The sequence below is a fragment of the Carassius gibelio genome, chromosome A19 (assembly GCF_023724105.1).
Source record: "Carassius gibelio isolate Cgi1373 ecotype wild population from Czech Republic chromosome A19, carGib1.2-hapl.c, whole genome shotgun sequence".
Lineage (NCBI taxonomy): Eukaryota > Metazoa > Chordata > Actinopteri > Cypriniformes > Cyprinidae > Carassius > Carassius gibelio.
Genome location: NC_068389.1, coordinates 13,241,121 through 13,265,145, shown reverse-complemented (window position 1 = coordinate 13,265,145; position 24,025 = coordinate 13,241,121). Strand labels below are relative to the sequence as shown.

The window sequence follows — 24,025 nt, the reverse complement described above, 5'->3', positions numbered from 1 at the left end:
ATACTGTAAAAACTTGAATGAATAAAGGTTGAAATATTATATTAGAAGTTGAACTTCTATATATATTTTTTCATTTATCCAAACGATTAATTGGCTAATTAAAAAAAGAACATTAGATTTATAATTTCTAAAAACAAATTATCGTTAGATTAGTCGACTAATCAAAAAAATAATCGTTAGATTAGTCGACAGGAAAAAAATCATGCAGTGTGCGCAAGTCAAAAGAGTAAATCCGATCAGAAGCTTATGATATGTAAACGCGCACATCAACCCGATCACTTTATTTCCCGTTCATGTAAACACTAGGTTCGGGTTCGTTAATCAGAATGAATTCATTCCGATTGAAGTAAAAAAGTGTCCATGTAAACACACCTTAGCTCGATATGTGTTTTAAATTAGATTCTTCATTGTCTTTATCACAGACAGTCTTATTTGTTATTGTCCCAAAATTAAACCACAAGGGAAAAAGGTAGCCATGCCCATGCCTATAATAGAACTACATCAATTAAAGGACATCCTGAGTGATGTAAACGGTACCACCATGAAAAATTACAGCCCAAAGCAAACCCCAATGAATGGGTAGAGTAGTGCTGAGGCCTGGAGATGAAAGCACATGTGGGCACACACACAAAATGAAGGCTGGCATTGCGATGGGCGTTTCCAGTGAAGGCGATTTGACTGAGGAGAAGATCCTGAAAATGGACAGTAGAAACAGGGCTGTTTTTGGTCTCGGTCCATGATGATGGGGGGATGGTTGGTGAAAGTCCATATACAGCTGGGGGTTTGGGAGGAGCAAGGGACAGCTGGCTTTGTGTGTGTGTGTTAAGCACAGTGTCTCTTTGTTCCCCTCCCATCCGCCTGGCACCAACCGGATCATTAAAGACTACAGCCGTTCATTGGCACCTCAGGTTCAGGAACAGCCCGGCGACTCTACAGAACGGCTGCACTCTGCAGGGAAGATGCTTTGAAGGTTAGAAGCCCAGCAGACAATGATCTATGCCAGCACTCCCACAGCGCACAGTGTTTCCATAGCACGCTATTATTGCAAATTACAGTGCTTGGGATAATTATGTATATATATCATAATGCTTGGTATGGAAGCTTAAACTTTACTGCCGCTGAATGATAGTTCTTCAGGCCTGAGATCTTCAGAAAATCCAGTCAGTTCAGGCTCAGTGCAGGTTAAAGCTTTGCTTTTGACCCTGAAACACTTTGTTTGTGTAACTCTGAGAGCTTATTTTCATTGCTCTTGAGAACATTTTTTCCACTAATGGTGGGATGGTAGCGGGAAATTTGTCAAATTATCGGGGTATGCCTTGTAGTTTTACAGAGCGAGTCTCATTTCCCGAAGACTTCTTCTGTACTTGTGTTTAAGTGGATCGTGTATTTGAACCAGTTCCTTGAAGTGGGACGCGTAAAAATAGCATCAGATCAATCATAGAATGTTCCAGACTTGTGCAGGTCTAGATTCAGGATAAATTAACCCATCGGGGATTGTGGTGACATGTTGCTCTACATTTTCAGTGCTGAAGATCTAGAATTGCAGGCTTAAAATAGGTAAAAAACGTAACCCCTCACAGTGAGTTTAGTATGTAATTCGCTTTGTCATAGTGGCCTTGTAGGGTTTGCAGACTTATCCCCGCTAGCTCTGCACATGTGTTATTATGCCAAGGCAAGAATCACTGTTACAGGTATATTGAGGGTTTAGGGTTTCGAAAAACCCCTTGACTGTATTAAACCTGTAACTATGAACATGCAGCTTGTCTTGCAATGTTTGTGCTATAAGCGTTAATACTATCTAAAAAGTTTAGCTTGTGGAGAAAAGATGTGAGAAAAGTTATTGCACAGTTGAAAGAGAGACCCAGTGTTTTGGGACAAGAAGATAGTAGAGAGAATTGAAATTTAGGATCTGGCTATCAAGGTTTTTAGTTGTCAGCAAACTATAGATTAACAGCGGGGAAGTAAGTGGCCTCATTCATACCAGATCACGGTATGTTCGGCCTGCAGATGTCAAGTATGCATGCTTACAGACCCCTCCAGCCAAGAGCCTGGGAACCCCCACATCACCATTAGCAAACTGACGGATATCATTAATCTTTACATCGCATGACTGATTATTCATGGTATGATCCCGTGTGAAATGGAGCTGGTCTGGCTGCTGTTTATTTTCATGTTGTCTGTGACTCCTGCTGCTGTCCGTGTCCTGAAATCACCTCTCGTCTGGCTGTACATTACGCTGACTGCTAGAATTCTCATCATCTTCTGAGCAAGAGCAATCTTAAGTGGTTTAGAGATCCCTGCTCTGATAGACACATCAGTGAAACCTCAGACTTGTGCAAATGGAGGAGTTTTTTGATAAAATGGGAGTAAAGAAGACAAACCTAAAATGAAGTAATTAAGACTCAAATACTGTGTTGTGTACCAGTTTGTTATGCAAAGAAAACTATAGATGATCCATAAAGTTTTGTTATGTTTGTAGGAGCTTTGGCCATACATCAACCAAAGGCTACTTTCCATCAAAATGATATGCATTGATAAAATTTTTGCAATGAGTTCAATAAAAGATGCATTTAGAAAATGGTGTGAATTTATGATTTGATGCTGACTTTGTCATGGAAATGTCATTGGATTTTATATAAAGAATATACATTTTTCTAGTTGTGCTGTTTTTTTTAATATTTGGTAGATATTGCTTTTAAGTAGAAAACAACTTGCAGTAAAGCAATGATGGCTGATTTGTGAGCAAATCATTGGTTCTTGTGTTTTTAAAATATATATAAATATATATAAAATAAAAAAATAAATAATCAATTATTAATTTCATGAATAATAATTCAGAATTATTAATTCACAACTTGAAACGTCATGGAAAAGTTATTGGTGGAACAACTATAACAATTTAGAAATTAGATCCTTTTACACATTTTTGGATTTGAGTGTCTGTTTGGAGAGGACTGGATTAGTCTGGTTTCTGGTGGTGTGGTTTTCTTGTAAAAGTCAGGCAAAGTGTACTGTATAGCTCCAGCATTGTGTTTGCTCAGACCTTTTCCTAAACCCAGCGGCACACAAACACAATACAGTTTGTTGTGTAGCTCATTGGGAATGAATAAAGTTCATGCTGAAACCTGTCCTAATTTTATTTTGTCTACAGTCAGTGGATTGGGTTTGTCCTTAAACGTCCCTCTCATTGTGCACATATGAACTCAAGATGATCAGAGAATCATGTGACCAAAGGGTTTGTAATGTTTCATTCATTCCAAGAGAGCAGAATAGCTGTGTTTATCTATTGCTGGCTTGATGCATCATTTTCAGGCATGTTTCTGACAATTTTATGAGTGGGAATTCGGAAAAGGGAATTTATGATCTCAAGCAGATGAGAATAGAGAGGGTTGTCATTTCCCACCTCGACAGACACGAATAAAGCCTTGACTTATGGTGGATCCATCCTCCCATTTATTTATATATCAGGGGAAACAAGTTCTTCCACTTCCCTTTTTTTTTTTGTAAGTTAACATAAAACATATAACATTTGTTTTACTTCCACAATTGTTTAATCTTGTGTCTTGGATGCCTGTTCTGGGAACTGTGCAAAAGCATTGCAGATGATCAGAGATATGTCTCTTCTGTGATTCTGTTTAATCTTCTTATAAAATTGTTAATATATTAGTTGCTTCTTCTACAGCAAGCATCCTGATTAACGTTTCTAATTCAGTTGCTATTTGAACAAACTCTTGATTTGGTTCAAGAAATGTTATATATGTCATGGTTATACTACTGTATATTGCACATTCATTGTACATGTTGCTATTAAGTTTATTGTTAGTGAAAAACGAGATGCATTGTTGAACAAGCTCTCCTTTCCTTTGATTATCTAATGCTGGTTTTTCATTGAAGAGCATGTTTCATAACCCACGTGTTTGTGTAATTCAGTACTTTATATAGCGCTCACTATTTCTGAAAGAACAGTTTATGAACAATGCTGCCCACTCCATCCCACTCTCTGGTAAGTGCTCCTGAGGGCATCGCAGCACATCGCCTGCGTTTAACATACATCAGCGGTTGTAACAGTTCGCCTGTGTCGCTGTTAAATAAAGGTTTTGTGCTTATCCCTGGAGAGACCCACACCTCTTCCATCTCCTCAGCCTGAGGCCATCTTCATGTGAGAGACTAAAACAAATCAACACGGTTCCCATGGTTTCCCAAACCGAGTCTGTACATCAGAGCTGGTGTCAAACGGTCAGAGGCTACCATTGTGTGATGCCTACAACAGGCAGAGGTCAGCAGCATGTTTTCAGCGTGTATTCACCCAACGGCTGTTCCTGTTTCTGAGAACAGATCTCATTCATGAGATGTGTTCATTGATTGTAATCCATTAGCTTTTCTCTAATACGTGATCAGTTGAAGGATTTGTTTATTTTGCTTCTACTAATGTATCAAAGATCACAAAAGCTAAGGTGGCTTGCACTGCTTTTTGTTTCAGTGATCATATATTGAATAATGAGTTCATATTTGAAGGAATTTTGGTTATAGTTATTGAAATGATATCTAAAAAGATCAATATAGCAACTTTTAAGATTTAGAAGACCATTTCATTATAAGATTGTAAGATTGACAGTGAATGTATGGATGGAGGAAGTAAAATTGAGTGGCACACTACTAACGTTTATAGGAGACCTAATTTTAGATAAGAACATGCCCAAAAATATGGTTAAAATTAAAAAAAGAAGAAGAAATATATTTATTTAGACATCAGAATAAGTTTGGGATGATATTAGGTTCATGTGTGTGTGTATATAATAAATACTAATATTAATTATTCTGTAAATATATTGTTTGATCTATAAATCTGAAAGTATTGCATAATAATGATAAAAAAATATAAGAATAACAATAATATGTAAGTAATAAATAAACACTAATAGTAATTATTTTGTATATAAATTGTCTTGTAAAATTAAGTACAAAAATTAAAGTAGTGCATAATAATTAAAAAGTGACAGGATATTATTATTATTATTATTATTATTATTATATTGCAAGATACTGCTGCAATTCAGTTTCATTTGGCGACACTAGAGGCGACGTAATCTGGCTTTGTGTTTGCACACTTTGCTTCACTTGCAGTGAAATTTACGGTCATCACTGTGAGATCCAGTTCTGTTGGATGCTGAATTAGTAGCTGATGTTGGGTTCCTGACACAGAGCTTCTTCTCGTCATCTCTGACTTCTGGATGCCTCTCCTAATCTCTCTGCTGTGCCTGTTAGCCGTCTAGCAGTTCCAAGAGCAGCACTGGCCAAGATCTTGTGGCGATGTTTGAGGAAATTGCTTGAATTTCTTTCATCCCAACCCACCGTTACTAATTAGTTTTAATTTAGCCAGAGAAACCAGTGTAATGAGGTGAGGGTTGATTTAAGAGGACTTAAATGTTCCAGTTCACTTTGTGGGATGTGGTGTGGGGATGGGAGCTGGTCAACATGGTGATTTTTAGTGTTTGTGTGCATTGGCACGTGTGCACAAAGTGAATTACCAGAAGTGGTTCATCTTAATGCTCCAAAGCTATTCTTGAGGAAACTATAACTCAAGAAAATAATCAACTTTCTACAGTTAATTTAAATAATAATTATAGATTGTCAAGTTGCTCATGTGGAAGTCTTTCTTTTCTTTTTTTACTTTGTATAAAAAGTGTTACTTTCTGGTTCAGTTTGAATTTGCTGACGGCCCTGCTAATTCATTTAATATGTGTGAGCACATATTTCTTTCAAAAACATAAAAAAAATCTTACGACCCCAGAGTTTTTAATGGTATCTGTTTTTAAATCTATCAGTTGATTATTTGAATTCAGTGTTTTTTTGTTTTGTTTTTTTTGTATTTCTAAAGAATACATTATTGGTTGAACTTTGTCCTATTCATTGTTCATAATCATACTTTTTTTTTTTTTTTTTGGTGCAAGTAGTTTGTGAGAGAGATGTTTGCAGTTTGATTTCTGGGTGTTTCCTTTCTCTGTGAGTGAATGTGGTAACAGCATCTCATGTTTGAAGGCTGTCATAGGTCTGACCTGTTTAGAGTGTTTCCTGCTGGGCTGAGGAGCCTGTGAGCAGAAGGTCACACAGCCAGTGACTGAATCTTGCTCTCCCCACCTCCATCTCTTGTCTTGCATCCGCAGACGCTTTTGTAACAGTAAAGACACTTTTAGATAGAAGACACTCATCTTAGACCTATAAACAAACCACTTCACCTGCCAAATACATGTCACTGTGACCAGACTCTCGGCTTGAGCTGCTTTAAATTTAGACATTAGTCTTTCTCTGTGATAAGGATGGTTAGAAGTAATCTTTCCTAGAATATTACAGTTGAGAAATAACATTTCATCCTAGCTCACTTCATCCTAAGTGAGCTATTTGATTTCACTTTGGAAATCTAACCATGGAATGGAACTGCAAAGCAGATGCCTTTTAAAGGAAAGCTGCAATTTTTTTTTTCTTTTTAAAGGTAAAAAACACATAGGTCTTTTATAATATTGCAGCAGTGTACATCTATTACTGTATCCTTTTAAACACTTTCAGGGTTTTGCACTTTTACTTTGTTTATGTCTAGTGTCAGCACATGGCCTTGTTAGTTATTTTCTCGGCCATGTGCTCCTTTAGCCCCTCCTCCTTGTTTCCTCTTTACCACACCCTCTTGTGTCCCTAGTTGGTGTAATTGTGCTCACCTGTCCCTCATGTATTTTCCTCCCTATTTATAGTGCACCTTACCCTTTTGTGTTTGCTTGTCCATTGTCATTCTCACCCCTTCTCATGTCTGTGTAGCCCTGTCTGGTTGGTCTTGTGCTCTTGTTTAGTCTAGTCGTTGTGAATCTATGTTTTTGTCTTGCTCCTTGTTTTAGTAATTTTTTTTTCTTTTCATTTGCTTTAATTTGTAATATTCTAGTCTTGATTCTTGGTTTTGTTTGATCATTCTCTTAAATTGGTTAAATTGGTAATTTCTTATTGTTACTTTACTTTTATTAGTTCATTGGTTTATATTCTTTGTCTTGGATTAAGCTTGTGTTTTTGTGGAGCTTTGTCCTGTCTAGTCTTGTGTTCGAGTTCCTGACCTGTCCCTGTGTGTCCTGCCCTGGTTCTACCAGCCTGGCATCTGGTCTGTCTCGGTGGTCAACAGGTTTCTGAGCTTTACTCTATGGTACCTTGTGTGGCCTACTATATCAGCCTGGTCTTGCTGCCCCCTCTGTTGCCCAAGTATTCTGCCAGTTGTTTCCTAAAGCCTTCCCAGTGGCCTTCCCTAGCTGTTCTGTTTATTGTGTTCCTGTTGTGGTATCTGTTGTGCACTTTTACTACCTCTTGTATCAGTCTGTCTTGTCAGTAAAACCTTGTTATCTCACTGCAATTGGGTCCTCCTTCCCAGATCATTGAAAAAGCTCTGTTTATCCATGTTGATTAATGATGCTGATTACAAAATCATCACAAGTCATGGCCCAGTGGTTAGAGAGTTTGACTCCTAAACCTAGGGTTGTGGGTTCGAGTCTTGGGCTGGCAATACCACTACTTGGGTGCCCTTGAGCAAGGCACCAAACCCTGAACTGCTCCCCGGGCACCACAGCATAAATGGCTGCCCACTGCTCCGGGTGTGTGTTCACGGTGTGTGTGTGTGTTCACTGGTGTGTGTGTGTGCACTTTGGATGGGTTAAAGAGCTGCAACTAACAACTGTTTTGGTATTTGATTGTGTGCAAAAATTCTCAAATATATTTTTAACAAAACAAATTGATTTAAATGCTGTTTGGAAGCAGCAAAATAGATAAAATGACCAAAGTGGGATGAACCTGAATAAATCCAGAGCAAGGTTTCCATGTGCAAAGGTTGTTGGCAGCTCTGCTCAGGAGTACCACCAAGCCATGTCTGCTTTTGGCAAGCTAACTCACAGGGCTGGATTGGGTGACTTAATCAGGTTTGTCAGAGGCAGTATAGCATGTAGGGGGGTCTCTTTGCTCCTGAGTTGGGGTTTAGGTACTAAAAACAAGAAATGGCTAATTGCAACATGGCACATCACACATGCACCTCCAAGGAGACTGCTGCTGGATCCTCGACCATCAAGATGGGAACATCGCTTCTAGGTCAGCTGTGTTTGTTTCTCTAGTCAGGAGACTTTTGATTTGAGGTGAGATGAGAAGCTTTGTGTGCTTGAATATACTGTTGACAGTACCGACTTTCTAAACAGAACTGAGTTACAATTCACATATATATTATTGCATGCATCGTAATGATATAACTTTTTAATGCATTTTTTTTTTTTATACATGGTATTTTAATCCATTCTAAAAAAAATGTAATTGAACTTCACATGAGTTTACAGAAGTGGTTGTTTATAATAAACCCATAACCGAGCAGAGAAATTAAGATTTTACCTGATCCTAATATCAATATGGCCTGTCTTAGGAGTTTCTACTATTTGGTTCTACTCATTTTCATTATACTTTTCGTTTCGATGCTGTATCAGGTATGCAACAATACAGTTAGCCCTCATGGATCAATAGAAGCGCTTAAACTGTCTATCACGTTATGACTGTGGACGAGTTTCCTCATCTCCACAGGCAAAAACAGAGCCTATTCAGAGAGTAGAAACTGTAGAAATAAATGCAATTCATAAGCGTGTATTGAACCGTTGATGTTTTACCGAATGGTTCAATGTTATATTGAGATTTGTGTCATCCCTAGTCTGTATTGAAAAAATAAATAAAATAAATGGCAACAAGTGTTGTGATAATACAGTATCAGCAATCACAGACACCTGCGTTTGGACAGGATTCGATTTCTCAGAGGACATTTGAGTTTGCAGAAAAACTGTAGTTATTTGCTCTGGAATCTTTACAAAGGTTGTGTGAGGGGAAAACAGACTTCAGATTTTCATGGGCTTAATATGGCAAAAATATAAACTTAGGAAAGTATGACCTCCTGGAAAACTAGCCCAGTCCAAACAGGGCTGTGGAGCCATTTTATGGGGTTTTTATTTTATTTTTGACAGCAGCGGGTCGTAATTTGAAATGTTGTAAAAGAGCAGGATGAGCATTTTGCAGAATATCTCCTTTTATGTGGGTTTAAACCAATGAATGAGTAAATGAATGTTACTTTTTTTTTTTTTAATCGAGAACATCTGAACACATTGCACTTTATATTGTTGTAAGTGGAGCTGTCATTCATTTATCACAGTAAAGGCCCCAAAAGAAGGTCAGTGTTTAATTTTAGATGTGCTAATTTTTTAGAAAAATGTGTGGATCTCCTTCTTTCTCCTCATTTGTCTTCCTTTTTTTTCTTTCTAGCTGCTCTCAAAGACCTTGACCAATTTTACCAGTCAGTCTAAACAGTGCTGGTTTGATGCACCCGACCACGCATGAATCTAGGCCAGACCTAGAATTTTTCATTGACCAGCTCTCCACTGATCTCTATTCATAGCTCGAGGGAACCCAGAGCCACCACAACAGCTGTGAGAGCAGGGCCGGCCGGCCCCTAGGAGCCCACAAGGGGTGGAACTAACATATGCACCTTCTCATCCCCCTGAACCTTAAATGGGTAACAAGATGTAAGCAGCTCTTGATTTTACTACCCAGCTGCTGCTGTTGCATCAGAAACGACTAAGCGTTCTCCTCAAAATAGTGAAAGGATGAGCAGATATGGGAAATGAGAGTGGCCGGCCCATGCTGTAATCCGCAGCTTTCGTCCCCGTTTTCCTTTTTTTTTTTTTTTTATCCTTGAAAATGTGCCCTTGTGACAATTAGCACACTGATCATTAGTGTTGTTCGTGTGTGGCACCAGGCATCTCTTTCCGGGAATGTCATTCTGCCCAGCTAGTCATAAACTGAGCATGTTATTTTTCTGCTTTATGGGTTGTTTTTTAATTTTGTTACCATGGCACTGTGAGTCAGTGTCCTAGTGTCAGCTTTGTTTATCTGGGCCGCACATGTATCAGAGCGAAAGCGTGAGTTCTTTGAGAAATCAAAGGAATTATTTGAAAAATAGTAGAAATTTCACACTGAAGTGGTCTGCATTCATGCTTATTTCTTATCAAGTCATATAAGTGTTTATGAAAGACCCAGCTGAGTGTGAAGTGGAGCCAATTGTTTCATATGGGTATGATTAAGGGTCACCTTATCTGTAGAACAGGATACAGGACCCTCTAGATGATCTGTACAGTTTTTTTTTTTTTTTTTTTTTTTTTTTTTTTGCTTTTGTTTTGAATCTTTTTGTAATTTTTTTTTTTTATGGGAAAAAAGTTGGCTTAGGATTGTTGTCACTACTGTATCAAAGGGATTTGTCACAAATTCTTTACATTACAGCAATGAGAATGTATAATATAAATTTGTCCATTACTAATAATGGACAAATATATATATATATATATATATATATATATAAATCCTAATAATCGAAATAGATTTCATTCATTTAAAATTTATTTTACAGACATTCCTATGTGGCTTGAAAACTACTTCCTGTGACCTAATTATTACACGTCTTATTTTTATCATTTGTCTTCTAAATGCATGCATCAAATCATCACTTTATCTCAAGCGATCAGTGTGTTTCCATGTTTTCTGTTATTGTCTGACACACTCAGATTAAACCGAGCAAGGAGCCTATGGGTCCGTTTCCTCCTCGTGTCTTCAGTTGCGTTGCATCTTTGAAATTTACCGCCTTTTCATGTAACTTTGGCCCAGCAGTTTCCTCTTCTTGTGATGAACGCCTACTTCCTCAGTCTGTTTCCTCTCTCTTTCTTTATCTCTGTCTTTCTCACTGGTTAAGTCAAGGTTCATGAGGAGTTGTGTGATAAATATGGATGTAGTCTTGATTTTAAAGTCTTTTGTTGATGATGCGTCTTGGTGGTGAAGCAACACACTGCACTGCTGAGGCTTAAAGAACAGGAAACATAAACTCGTTCGATCGGGTGATCGTTGCAGAGGTTTCCGGGTAAGTTTCTTTATGCTTTCTTATGAGTCTGGGCAGCTCAAAGTGTGGCTTTGTCCACTGGGGTCAACTCTGTGACCCCTAGCATATCACTACAGATTTGTCTGTGAACCAGGCTGCATTTTTCCTTTTTGCAAATATAAATACGTTGCTGAAACTTTTCGTTTGGTCTGTTTGCTTTATTGAGGTCTCTCCATCGAGCAGGCAGGATAATCAATATTGGCCTAGACACTTGAATTTGTTTTGAAATATGTAATTTAGATTTGATGTGCAGTACTGTAGCTGTGTACCTGTTGAGTGACATTTCCACACTGCACTGTGCTGTGTTTACTAAATAGATGCATCGTTTTAGTGCATATGTGGGTGGATACTTGTTTAACATTTTAACTTTAATCTTTACTGTTTCAGAATCAGTAGGGTAATTTTTACTAAAAGTTGTGGTTTCCTTAGGTAGCTATGGAAGGTAGGTACTAGTGAGATGTGGAAACTGCTGCTTAGCTGTGTGAGTAATTTGACAGGATATCCTGGTTGCTGTATGAGAAAAAAATGACTTGTTTTTGACACTAGGCGTAAACTGTAGCTCAGATTGAAATAATGAGTGCAGAATTTTTGATTTTCTACACTGTTAGTTTTTTGTAAAACAAACATTTCAAAAGGAATTAATGGTGTTTTTCTTTTTACACTTACTGTTAGTGGCAAGGATCAGGAGAGTCAGGCATTTGATAGGAACTTAAAATGTCTGTTGTACATCAAAACATCATTCTTTACTGATTGTTCATCTCTCAGCGTTTCCCAAACAGAGAGATTAAAAAAGTAATACCATGTTGTAAGACATTTGTTTGAACATTTGATTTCGGAATCTGAATATGGTAATGATTCAGTACCATGTAATATGCATTTAGACAGACAGCAAAGTAAAAAAAAAAACAAACAAACAAAAAAAAAAACACTTTCTATAGTTTAAACAAGAAAAAATTATAATGTTTATTATTAATGTTTGCTAATATTTGTTTGTTTATAATTAGCATTATTTTGTATTGGTTTACCATTATTGATATAACTAAAATATTTAAAATAATTATTTATTATTATTTTTTTATAAATATATTATTAATGCTATAATTAACTTTTAAAATATTTTATTGCTATTAATAGTTTATTCTTTTATCTATTCATATTTATTATTCGTATCAAAATAATATTTAAAATAACATTATTATTATATCTAGAATAATATTTTGATATGATTTTTCTGTATAATACAAAGTGTGCAATATTGTCTGAAGCTTGAATACATTCATTTTCGCTCAAACGTTCCTCACGTTAACGGTGTGACATTCACCGTGAACGGTGAGGGAGTCAGCAGTTTTGCAAAATGCATTCATGAATGTGTAAAATGCATTTTGTGCATGTTCGCCATGCTCTTGTGAGTTCAGCACCATGGCAAGAAGTCATGATAGATGGGAGCACAGTCCGAATCTATAATCTATAATCTATAATCTCCCCTCCTCTCCTTCCACACTGAGAGCCACACTCGGTTGTTGTATGAAAATATCTCTTGGCGTCATTCTGCCGTTTACATTATTTCTATAGCAACCGATGGAAATTCACCAGATACGCGTCTCAAAACGAGACCCGCAGTTCTGTCTCTAGAAAGGTTTGTAGAAACAAGGCACAGGTCAGAGCTGCAGGGTAGAAATGAGAGCTGACTGGTGTCAGTTAGACAAAGAAAGTGAGTAGCAATAACTCCGTAGCTGTCTCGTGTGTCTTTGTTTCTCAGCGCAGATAAAGCTCGCTGCTCCTTTGTAGCCCCTGCTAGTTTGGGCCCTCTGTGCTCCTGGGCCCTTTGTAGAGGTGTCCAATGAATCACTGGAGGGCTTTTTTTTTAATCTATACAGGAAGTGGGCAAAGCAGTGAAGCGAAACCTGGTGAGAGTGTGAACATTCTGAGCATTCTTTCACTTTCTTCTCACAACTGACGGACTGCAGCTGTTCGGCTTGGTGGTGTTGAGCTCTCTGCGGGAGTGAAATCTTAAGATTTAAACCACACTGGGACTGTCACTCTGACAACCACATGCTGTCCCGTCCATGATGTTCAGCAGCTAATAAAGGTAGTCTCAGTTTGACCGCAAGGATGAACAAGCTTTTACATTGATCATGTACCCGTGTAAGTTTTCTTGTGGTTATATGTTAAATCACTGATAATTCTACTACAGTTCACTTAGTGTCTGTAACTTCCGAGCAATACTAATAAAACAGGTTGGCTGATTAGTTTGTAATTATGCTTTTGAGTGGCCTGCAATCAAATTATTGCTATCATTTGTCTCTTGTTTAAAATTACTGTGTGAAATGATAGTATGTAGTAGTGTTGTCAAAAGACCCGGTACTTCGGTACCAAGTCGGTACTAAAAAAATTAAAATGTGACGGTACCAGGTTTCTTTAAGTATCGGTGATACCGAGTACCCGGTCAACCCGGTTCTTGAGGCATACAGCGCTATGATTCCCGTGAAGCTGAAAACACGGACGGAATCTCAAAATCCAGTCATGAAAATGAAACTTACATTTTAACATGGACAGGCACGGAATTTGTCAAAGTTAGCATAAATTAATCAAATCTCCATAATGACCAGTATCTGTAAATGTTAAGCCGCACAAGTTGGTTGTAATCTGAATCCTGCATGTTCTGCACGTCTCTGTGTGAATGAATGAATGAATGGCAGTGACGTGCGGGTTTGTTTAATACATAGACTGAAGCGTGTGACACTTGCAGTAATTTGTAGCATCTGCAATCTCAATGAGGACATAAATACATCAACCACATCACCAGAACTGTTCTGAGTCCCTTCACAAGCATTTTACCGTTTCATTTGAGTAAAATCAATGTCAATTTAAAGGTATTAATGGCAACCCGTCAAAATAAGTGATTTTTTTCATGAAGGCATTGTGCTAGAAATATTAGCCTACTATTATTTAGTAGAATGTATGTGATACTGCTACTACTGTTGAAAAAATTAATGCAACTTTATTTTTTAAAGAAATAAATCATATAATATTTCTTCCATGTTTTAATTTTAATAGCAAATCCCCTTTATTTACCCCAAAATAAAATGTTTAAATTTCATAAATTAAAAGACAAATTAAATTTGGGTGAAACTTGTTTACTGTTTTTCATAACTATATTACTTGTAGAAAAACTTTAAACACAATTTTAAATAAGTATAAAGAATGGCATGGGTTTTATTTTTAGGTATAAAAAGTTTTATTTTTTATTTTTTTATTATCATATTTTTGTGTTTTGCTTTGGTACCAAAATTGGTACCGGGAGCCGTGGATTTTCATTGGTACCGGTACCGAAAATTGAAATTTTCTACACTAGTATCTGATGTTGATATAATTTATATATGAGTTTCATATACGTGTCATATTGTTTGCAAGGTATCCCATGGTACTTTAAAGAATACCAATGCATTTTTATGCATGACACCATAGCATTTTAAGGCTGCATACATCATCGGGGAAGTCTAATTTAAAAAGGTAACAGTTAAATTGCTAAATAAAAAAGAAATTATAGTATTTTAAACCTCACAAGGAATAATTGTAAATTTTATTATGGTTACTTTTCTTAAATAAAAGATCCTTTATGATGCATGCAGCCTTCAAATGCGACCTCCAGAGGACGCAGCCTCTGAAATAAGGCGCACCCCATGTTACCTGTCCTAAACATGGTGTTGCAATTGTATGTGTCCTAAAACATGTCAATACCACGGTATTACAATGGTACATGTCCTTAAACATGATATTGCCATGGTATGTGTACAAAAACACGATAGTGCCATAGTATTTGTCCTAAAACACTGTCATAAGGGCCTTTCACACCACAGGAACCTTTACATAGTACCAGAACTAATTGTGGAGCTACCCACTTTTGGGCATTTTCGCACTACCAGAACTATGTGTGATTTTTAGTACCGGACTGCCTTTGTCGAGAACTAAATTAACTCCTACTCTGGAGCAGGGTCTAACCAGCACAACTGGTACTACCCGTGACGTAAGTACACATTGATTGGCCAGACGCGTATGAAAACGCCCTCACCCGCCATGATTTAAAATGCTGTGTAACATAATGTAAACATTGTGCCAACTTATTTCGCAAGTATGGTGAACAGCGATACATTCGTCGTTGGAGATTCTTAATTCTCCTTTCCGTTCTTTCAATCGCTTTACATATATGTTGACATTCCATGTCCATTATTGTGAAACCCGCCAGACACAATAAAAACACTGCTATGATCACAGCATACTCTTGTTGTTAATGTTGTTCTTCTTTGTTAACATTGTTGAACACAGCGCACAAATGACATCACTGTCGACCGGCTTACGTCACTTACTAGTACACACCATCGGTGCGAATGCAACCCTTTAAATGGTACTGGGAAATAGTTTGTACACAATCGTCCCATTACTTTAGTACTGTTCATTTAGTTCTGGAACTAAAGCGGTGCAGAAGGCCCTATTGTATACATGGTAAAGACATTGTAGTACACACTGTAAAACATGTTTTAACCATAGTACATGTCCACATACGTGGTATTTTCATAGTACATGACCCAAAACTAGGATTGTTATGCAATGTGTTCAAAATATGGCAAATGCATAGTAGTATTATGTCCTCAAAACATTGTATTGGAATTGTACATAAACTGCAGTTGTCCTAAAGCGTCACAATAGCATAGTAAATATCCTAAAAAAAATATATTTATTTCTGTCGGCGCTGATAGCCTCGATGGCAGCTCGTTGACGTAGCGCCTTTACACTTTGGTCGACCCAGGTTCGGGTCCTGGCTCGTGGCCCTTTCCCAATCCTATATTGCCATTGTGCAGTTCTCGGAAACTCTGTGGTATTCATGTGCAGTATAGTGTGAATTGTTTCTCCATTTCAGGTTTTCTCACATTAAAGGCTGAATGTTTCGGGGAAACTGGTGGTGAACGTGGCCACTGGCCAGGGTGATTGATTAATTCAGTGGGTTTTACAGAAGGGATTGAATGGAAGAGCAGGCACTGCTGTGTGTGTCCCTGCCCCCATCGGAGAGACACAGGCATCTCCAGGCCTGCCTGTTCAAATGACTGGACTATTAAGCAGAAATCAAATCCTGACAGTCTGTTTTTTTTTTTAAATCTCCGTTCCTTTCAACAGGGTTATTGTGTAGGTTTAAGAAACCACGTCTATCAAATATGCTAATTTGTTTCACTTTAATTGTCATTTATTTTGTAAAACTTTTTGATGGACACATGAATGCTTTAGCGAACAAATTCTTAACTAGACATGGTTTGGTGAAAGCACCTTACATGACTGTTGCGTGTTGTGTCCCACTGGCTTTGTGGTTGTATCCACATATCCAGCATTTCATGCTTAACTGTTATGTCAACAAACAGTGTGGAATAAAACCACTTGCAAGTGTATGCTGTAGTAGCTTTGTGCATGAGTTTTATTCTCTTGTAGTGAAGCCAAACATAGAAAAATAAGAAGTAGAATGCATAAATATTTAAACAAAAAAATTACATGGAGAGATCATCAGTCTTGAAGGCCTTTCATGACTATATCTGTGTTTAAGCAGATGCTCTACACACAGCCATATTAAGGCCAAAAGCATGAAAAATGTGTTCTCCCCCCCCAAAAAAATGTTTCTCTCTCTGTGATCAAATTATTTCAAAAGTTTGATTAATTGTCTGATCTAATGTTTATGCAAATGAGTGATAGGCTGAAATGTTCAAAACAGTTTTTCGGTTTCAGTAAAAAATGTAAGAGGGCCAGAATCATTGGCACAATTTGGCAGTGATGTTTAATTAGCGTTTCTCGTCGTTTTATGACTATATCAGTGTCTGTTCTGTGGATACAACATTTATAAACTACCACAGGTAAACCAGTCAGCTGTGTGGATATTAGTGCTGGATTAACATAATCGATTTCTCATTTTTAAATGAATGCTGAAAATGGATTCTTAAATCTCAAGTTCAGTCTTTTAATCAATGCTGTTTTCGTAGATGCATGCACTACACTAAACATTATTTGTACCACTCCTGCCATTCAGTAATCACAATAAGCTTCGTGCTTTCTTGCTTTTAAGTCCCAGTTTTCAAATTCAGTAAGTTTTGTCTTGAGATACAAACAATGAATGTAGTTTTGATGTTTTTTAATGTGGCTGTTGTCTGTAGCAACCTCAGTTCAAGCAGCATTTCCCTCAGGAAATCCATTCGGTGTCCATAAACCTGATGATGAGCTACTAAAAATAACTCTAGAGAGGAGCATTTTGCTAAATACTATATGCACCATATTAGATATTCATTAGATTATTACTTAACCTGTTGTGTTCATTACTATGATTGAATAAATCTGTCATGAAAACAAGTTTGTATTCAGCTCGTAAAAATTGTGTACCAATATTATTATTGTTTTTATTAAATATGAATGTCAGGGGGGCTTTGCATATATGCATGCGGTGTAAAATAAAATAAAAAGTAAATAAATAAATAGTTGCACTTTAAATAAAATAGAACAAATAAAAGAACATTAACTCCTCTTTCTCTTAATTTTTTTTTACAGTATTTCAAATCTTATAAGACCAAAGGATAAAAAATGACAACTATTTGCAGCTATTCTGTCCATTTGAACGACAGCTGAGAGCTTTACATAAATCCTGGTACTCAGATTTATTGACTTCTGTCAGCTGAAATCATGCCATCTGTAATGGGGAAACTTCTTACCATGAATGAAACATTTCCAAGAGAACCACCCTGGAAAGAGGCAACTTCTGATGGAGCAGATGCCATAGCAACAGAGCCCGGGTAGTGTCTGTGGAGATTATTATGGGATGAGTCATGACATGGCAGCTTGTTTGAATGGGCTGAATGAATGCTTGTTTCACAGGCTGCGTGTGTTCTTGTTTTCTCTCCAAGAATCATCCCCCATGCATTATGGAATGGGGGGTTAAAAATGCAACGGGGATTATCAACAAAGACAAAAGGAGATCCACGCTGTCCCGAGTGTCAGGAGTGCTAAATAATTTACACAGGGATTTACAGATGTCAATTTCTCTTTATCAGCTCAACTAACCTTTTCTTTTATTGTATTTGTTTTATTGTATTTGTGTTGCACATTTTAAGACTTCAGACATATATAGATTTTTTCATATTCATTATGTGCAATAATTATAATGCAATTAAGTAAATATTGCGAGCCAGATACTTTAGGAAAATTGAGCTGTAATGAACTTCTGTTAGTTTGACTACAGCTATAAAGAAAAAGCCTGTCTTTATAGTGCAAAATGACTTCATTTGTTAATGTGCTTTAGAGATTTGCTCATGTTGCCCTTGTGCTCTTTATTGCAGATTGAAATGGCCTAAAAGAAAATAGTCAGTTTAATTTCAGCCAATAGTCCATATCATGGGAAAAGAACATTACCCTTGCTCTTTTGAAATGGAGTTTGCAGTACTGTACTGCAACACAATACAAAGCTGCAGTTCACCAAGACTATTTATATAAACCAAACATGAAAATGTGTCATTTTGTCAACATGTCGATTTGTCATAATGACATACAACCATGTGCACAGTAATATATGACGGCCTGTGTTTGCATATCCCATGACTGTTCAGTACTCCGCAGCTTGTCACACATTGTTATTATATATAACAGCGCTGTTCATTTTATAGAAACTTGTAAATTAAAAAAAAAAAAAACATAATTTAATTGTAGCTTGTAGCTTGCAAATAATAGATATTTTTGGAAGTGTCAGACTTGTCAGACAGTGCTGTAAATGTACTTTATTCTTTAACATTCATTTAAATGTGTGTTAAATGTGTTAAAAGCACATTGAGCTGGATAGGTGCTGTATATATTGTCTAATGGCAATTGATTTCAGTAGTTTTAGTTTAAAAGCAAAATTCAGACATGAATAAAAAAAGTGTTTAAAAGACACACAAGTATGTAGATCTTACTGCGGTAATTAAAATGTCCCAGTATCAAATGTCACAAGAGAGGAATGTTCTCGTTCCGAGTGATACTGCGCCGGTCAAAGCTTTGCATTCCTGAAATACAGTTTCAAGGTTTTCCAGAAGACTTCCTCAGTGTCAGCTCTTACACATTAGCAGCAAATGATCTAGTGACAGAAAGAGCTCTCTGTTCTCACCTGAAGGTCAAACATGCTTTTGAACCAAATATTTGATGTTCATTCAGTTTTTGTAAACAAAAGTTTTGAAAACAGACAACAAGGATACAAGGAGTTGGATCATAAGAAAGATAACCATCGAGCATATACATAAAATGACCAGCAGCACCCTGGTATCTAATCAAGATAGAACTGTGTGTTCCAGTATTTCAAAATTACTGGAATCGAAATGGCCTTTCGCACCGCTGGAAACTTTAAATAGTACTAGAACTAATTGTGGAGCTACCCACTTTTGGGCGTTTTTTCACATCGCTGGAACTGGGTGCAATTTTTATTTTTATTTTTTTATTTAAGTACTGAACTGCCTTTTTTCGATAAACCAAAATAATTCCTACTCCGCAGCAGGGTCTAACCAGCACAACTGGTACTACCAGTGACTTAAGTACACATTGATTGGCCAGACGCGTTCGAAAACACCCTCACCCGCCATGATTTAAAACGCTGTGTAAACATACTGTAAACATTGCGTCAATTTATTTCGCAAGTATGGTGAACAGCGATAGATGGACGGATGCTGAAGTGCAGGCACTTGTACAAAATTTAGCACTGCCAGTTGTCGTTGGTAGATTCTTAGTCCTCCTTTCCATTCTTCCAATCACTTTACATATACGTCTACATTCCATGTCCATTATTGTGAAACCCACGAGACACACACATTGTGAGACACAAAAACATTGTTTCGATCACAGTGTCCTCCATCCTCTTGTTGTTAACATTGTTCTTCTTTGTTAACGTTGTTGAAAGCTGTCGACGGGCTTACGTCACTTAATGTGACACACCGTCTGTGCGAATGCAACCTTTTAAATGGTACTGGGAAATAGTTCGCGCAAAATCATCCCACTTCTTTAGTACTGTATATTTAGTTCTGGAACTAAAGCGGTGCGGAAGGCCCTATTGACCAAAGTACTGGAATTTTTGACATCCCTGGTTGTACTAATCAGTTTGATAAAGTGTTTAATAAATTTGTATGCATAGTATAACCCTAGCTTTTCCCCTCTATCTCCCTCTACAGGCTTGGATGAGAGCCAGGCAGCAGTGAGCAGCCACATCCTCCATCAGCGCAGCCATGCCGCCCCCAGCAGACATTGTGAAGGTGGCCATCGAGTGGCCAGGGGCCTTTCCCAAACTCATGGAGATTGACCAGGTCAGTGCCTTTGGCTGACTTAACCTTCATCTCCATGCATGTATATGTAACTTACAATAGTGTATGTTTGCTTTTTCTCCCAAAAATGTACGTTCTGTCAGTATTTACTGACCTTCATGTTGTTTTAAAGCCACTTTAATGAGCAGAGCTGAAAGCACAACACTAAAAAGAGACCCCTCAGTCCTAATAATTATGTGCTTCACAGAAGAATAAGTAATGTGGGTTTGGGAAAACATGGTGAATAAATAATGACTTGATTTTCCACTTTGGCTGAACTATTCCTTTCAAATTTGAGAGAGAAGGCCCTGCAGTGTGTGTCTGATTCATGAAGATGGTGCTATAAAAACTATTGAAACAAAGTACCTTGCATAAATCACCCTAAAGTTATTTATTCATCATTCATCCTTACTCTAAAATTCTGTGTTAGTTCTTTGTTGCTCTTGAATTGACTCAACCGAACGTTTGATCAAAAGTTTTACAATCTAATATCAATGCAGCAGTATTATTGGGTATAAAGAATGTTTGTTAGCCATAAAGAAATATGGTAGAATATGTATATTTTCATTTTATTTATTTTTTTCTGCAGAAAAAGCCTCTCTTAGCCATCATTAAAGAAGTCTGTGAGGGGTAAGTAAAAATCCATTTACGATATTTGTATTTGAAAGAAACGAAGTGATTTAGTGACATTTTCTTTCTTTCTCATCTTACGTTAATGCTTTGTTTACAGGGTTAACTGCTGTATTTCTGCTTTTCCATAAACACCACCATTTTGTTCAGACCTGTTATAAATAGCATAAAAAGTTATTTATTAGACTGAAATATGAGGTCATTTTATAAAATATTGTTTTATATTGTTTTTGTCAAAGCTTGAATTATTTGAGCTTTAAAGTTGTTTAAATAGTATTTTACAGTTCCAGAAATTACCACTGATGTTGTTTCAAAAGAACGTTGCTACTGTTAACAATATGTAGCTTTATTCTAATATAATAATCTTCCAATAAGCTGTTGATTCTAAGAAATGTACCCAATCACCTTTCACCGATGCTGATTGTTTTTCACTGTATGCATCACTGCAGTCCCTGATGATTTTTCCCTCGTCTGAATTTTCTCTTATTAGGTGGAGCCTGGCAAACCCTGAAACCCTTGCCCTGCAGAATGCTGACGCAACAAACTTCTACATCACCGAAAAGGTTAAATGCAAAATCTTGTAAAGAAGTTGTATTGCAAAAAATAAAAATACCAGTGCATAACCTTACCTATTTTTTATTTATTTTTCATAGAATCGCAACAACATCAAAAATGGCTCAATACTGCGGCTTACTACTTCAGCTGTGAGTAGCACATTTGAGTTAATATATGTATTTTTGGCATCTCCAAAGGCTTTATCAATGGGAGGGACCCGCTTTTATCCTCTGAAGCACTGCTCCGTCCATCTGGGGCCTGTAATCCTTCAGATGTGAGGGGTGATAGGTTACATAACCAAAGCTTCCTAAAGTGTCAGCAGCTGAGAAACATTCTTGCGTGACTTGCGTGACCAGCTGTCATTATTTTTTCTCTTCCGATCATGGATTGGCACTTTTTGTTATAAAAATGTATTGACGTTTTGGAGCTGCATTATTATATTATTTCATTCAGAAACTGTTGTTCATATGACCTTTCTGAATTTGCAGCTTGGGGATGATGTTATTCAAAGCTGATGTCTGTGACATTTGAAACATTTGAAATCGTCCCCTCTAGCATAATGACAACAATGACTGTTTCTCTTCCTGTGATGTTCTGCACCAGCCACCACTGATACTTAACAGTCGTCAGTGCTCAGTATGGTTTCAATAAATTTTATATAGAAAAGTAATTCTGTAGTGCCTGGTAAAGCATTTATTTATAATGGTGTATTCCGTACTCTACATCAGTGCAATCAAGGTGCTTTTTAATTTGATCAAAGCAGTTGTTATAAAAAGTATTTGGAATTTTACGTCACATTGTTAGTTTGTCATTGTTTTGATATTTTGCATCTAATGCAGTTTTCATCTTTAAACAAATTACCCTTTTTTCTATTAAACGTTTGTCATTTAAATCAGATAAATGTACAATTTTATATGTATTTATATATATTTTATAGAAGTTTTTTTTTTTTTATTGGCAGTTGCCAACGTTCCTCATTTCCACTATCTGTCACTAAAATGATGTACTAAAATGACTACAACTTAACTATGTATAGTTTTTATTATCCTATATAGTTAACTTAACCCAAAAAAAAAAAAATTATATATATATATATATATATATATATATAATTAAAATATTGAAATATTAAAATAACAAAATATTAATAAAAATATAATTGTGTCACAACGGTGCTTGAATTATTTTGGTACTCAGGGCCTCAACTTCGTGTGTCACATTAGTGTGTCTAAAGTGTCTAAATACTTTTTGGTTCCATTGCAAATGCAGAAATTTATGCCAAATAAACTAACTTTTCATTTTATTTGAGTATAACTTGGAGAATAGTTTAAATTTAGTCATTTACATTAAAATGACATATGATGGATAATTGGATAATTGCAGTATGTAAAAACCATTAACTGACTTATTTGCATGCTTTATATTCTCTAATGAGGGGATTGTGGATTCAGCGAGAGTAATTTAGAGAAGTGCAGTCTCACCTTCTTCCTTGAGTTGTCTGACTAAAAGGCCTGACATCCTACATGACAATCTGTCACGCTTTCATTAACACGCCTCTTCTCTGGCCATGGTAACAGGCCCAGATGGCCCTGCAGCTGCACGAACGCATCCAGTCGTCAAGCATGGACATTAAGCTGGAAGCTCTGAAGGATCTGGCCAACTCTTCACGAGACATCACCTTTGCTCAGGAGTTTATTAACCTCGACGGCATCTCGCTGCTCACACAGATGGTGGAAAGTGGCACAGAGTAAGTAACTGTGTTTGTTCCTCTGGCTGCTTTTCCTTCTGTCTTTCTGTTTACATTACAGAGCTCTTAATATTCACTCATTTATGTGTCCTCGTAGCAGGGTTTTTGCCATTTGCAATTCATACCCGAATAAAAGCACAGCCAGTGACTTGCACTGTACTCTGTGATGAAGATTTCTCAGTGATTTTCAATAGGAGTCTTCAAATCCCAATATACATAATATACCAATCAAAAGTAAGATTTTTCTTTCTTTTTTTAAGAATTTCTACTTCTATTCAGCAAACATTTATAGGATTAGATTATTTCTGTGTAAACAAATTACACTTTTTCTTAATCTTAAAAGATTAAGATTAAGTGGCACAACTGATTAAGATTAAGTGCACAACATTGGTAATAATAAATATTTCTTGAGTAGCAAATCAGCATATTAGAATGATTACTGAAGGGTCATGTGACACTGAAGTATTCCCAGTTTTGGGTTCTGTGCCTTGCTCAAGGGCACCTCAGTCATGGTATTGCAAGCCCAAGACTCGAACCCACAACCTTAGGGTTTGGTGTCAAACTTTCTAACCACTAGGCCGCGACTTCCCCTATAAAACAAACAAACTAAAAAACAAACAAAAAATATAAATAAAAGCAGACATTTTGAAAAAACGCTAGTATGTAAGTTTCTTTCTCATTCTGCAGCAATACAAACGTTTGCGCACGTTTAGCAGGCTTTAAAGGCCAAAGTAAACTTTTCACTCCTACATGAGGGTCCGCGTACAGTTTGTA

The 24,025-nt window shown here is 36.9% G+C and overlaps 1 protein-coding gene across 7 annotated transcripts in view; it reads left to right on the top strand.

The window, feature by feature from the left end:
* Positions 1-24,025, top strand: part of LOC127935183 (engulfment and cell motility protein 1) — an 82,157-nt gene that overhangs the window by 10,124 nt on the left and 48,008 nt on the right. For 3 of the 7 annotated variants that reach the window (XM_052532831.1, XM_052532826.1, XM_052532827.1), the window contains exons 2-6: positions 20,191-20,322; positions 20,909-20,949; positions 21,440-21,512; positions 21,603-21,653; positions 23,082-23,251. In XM_052532831.1, coding sequence (XP_052388791.1) covers positions 20,245-20,322; positions 20,909-20,949; positions 21,440-21,512; positions 21,603-21,653; positions 23,082-23,251 — 413 coding nt within the window. In that variant the 5' untranslated portion in view covers positions 20,191-20,244. Of the gene's footprint in view, positions 1-10,732; positions 10,958-20,190; positions 20,323-20,908; positions 20,950-21,439; positions 21,513-21,602; positions 21,654-23,081; positions 23,252-24,025 lie in introns of those variants that run through there. The other 4 variants (XM_052532828.1, XM_052532825.1, XM_052532830.1 and 1 more) reach the window with 3 other exon arrangements.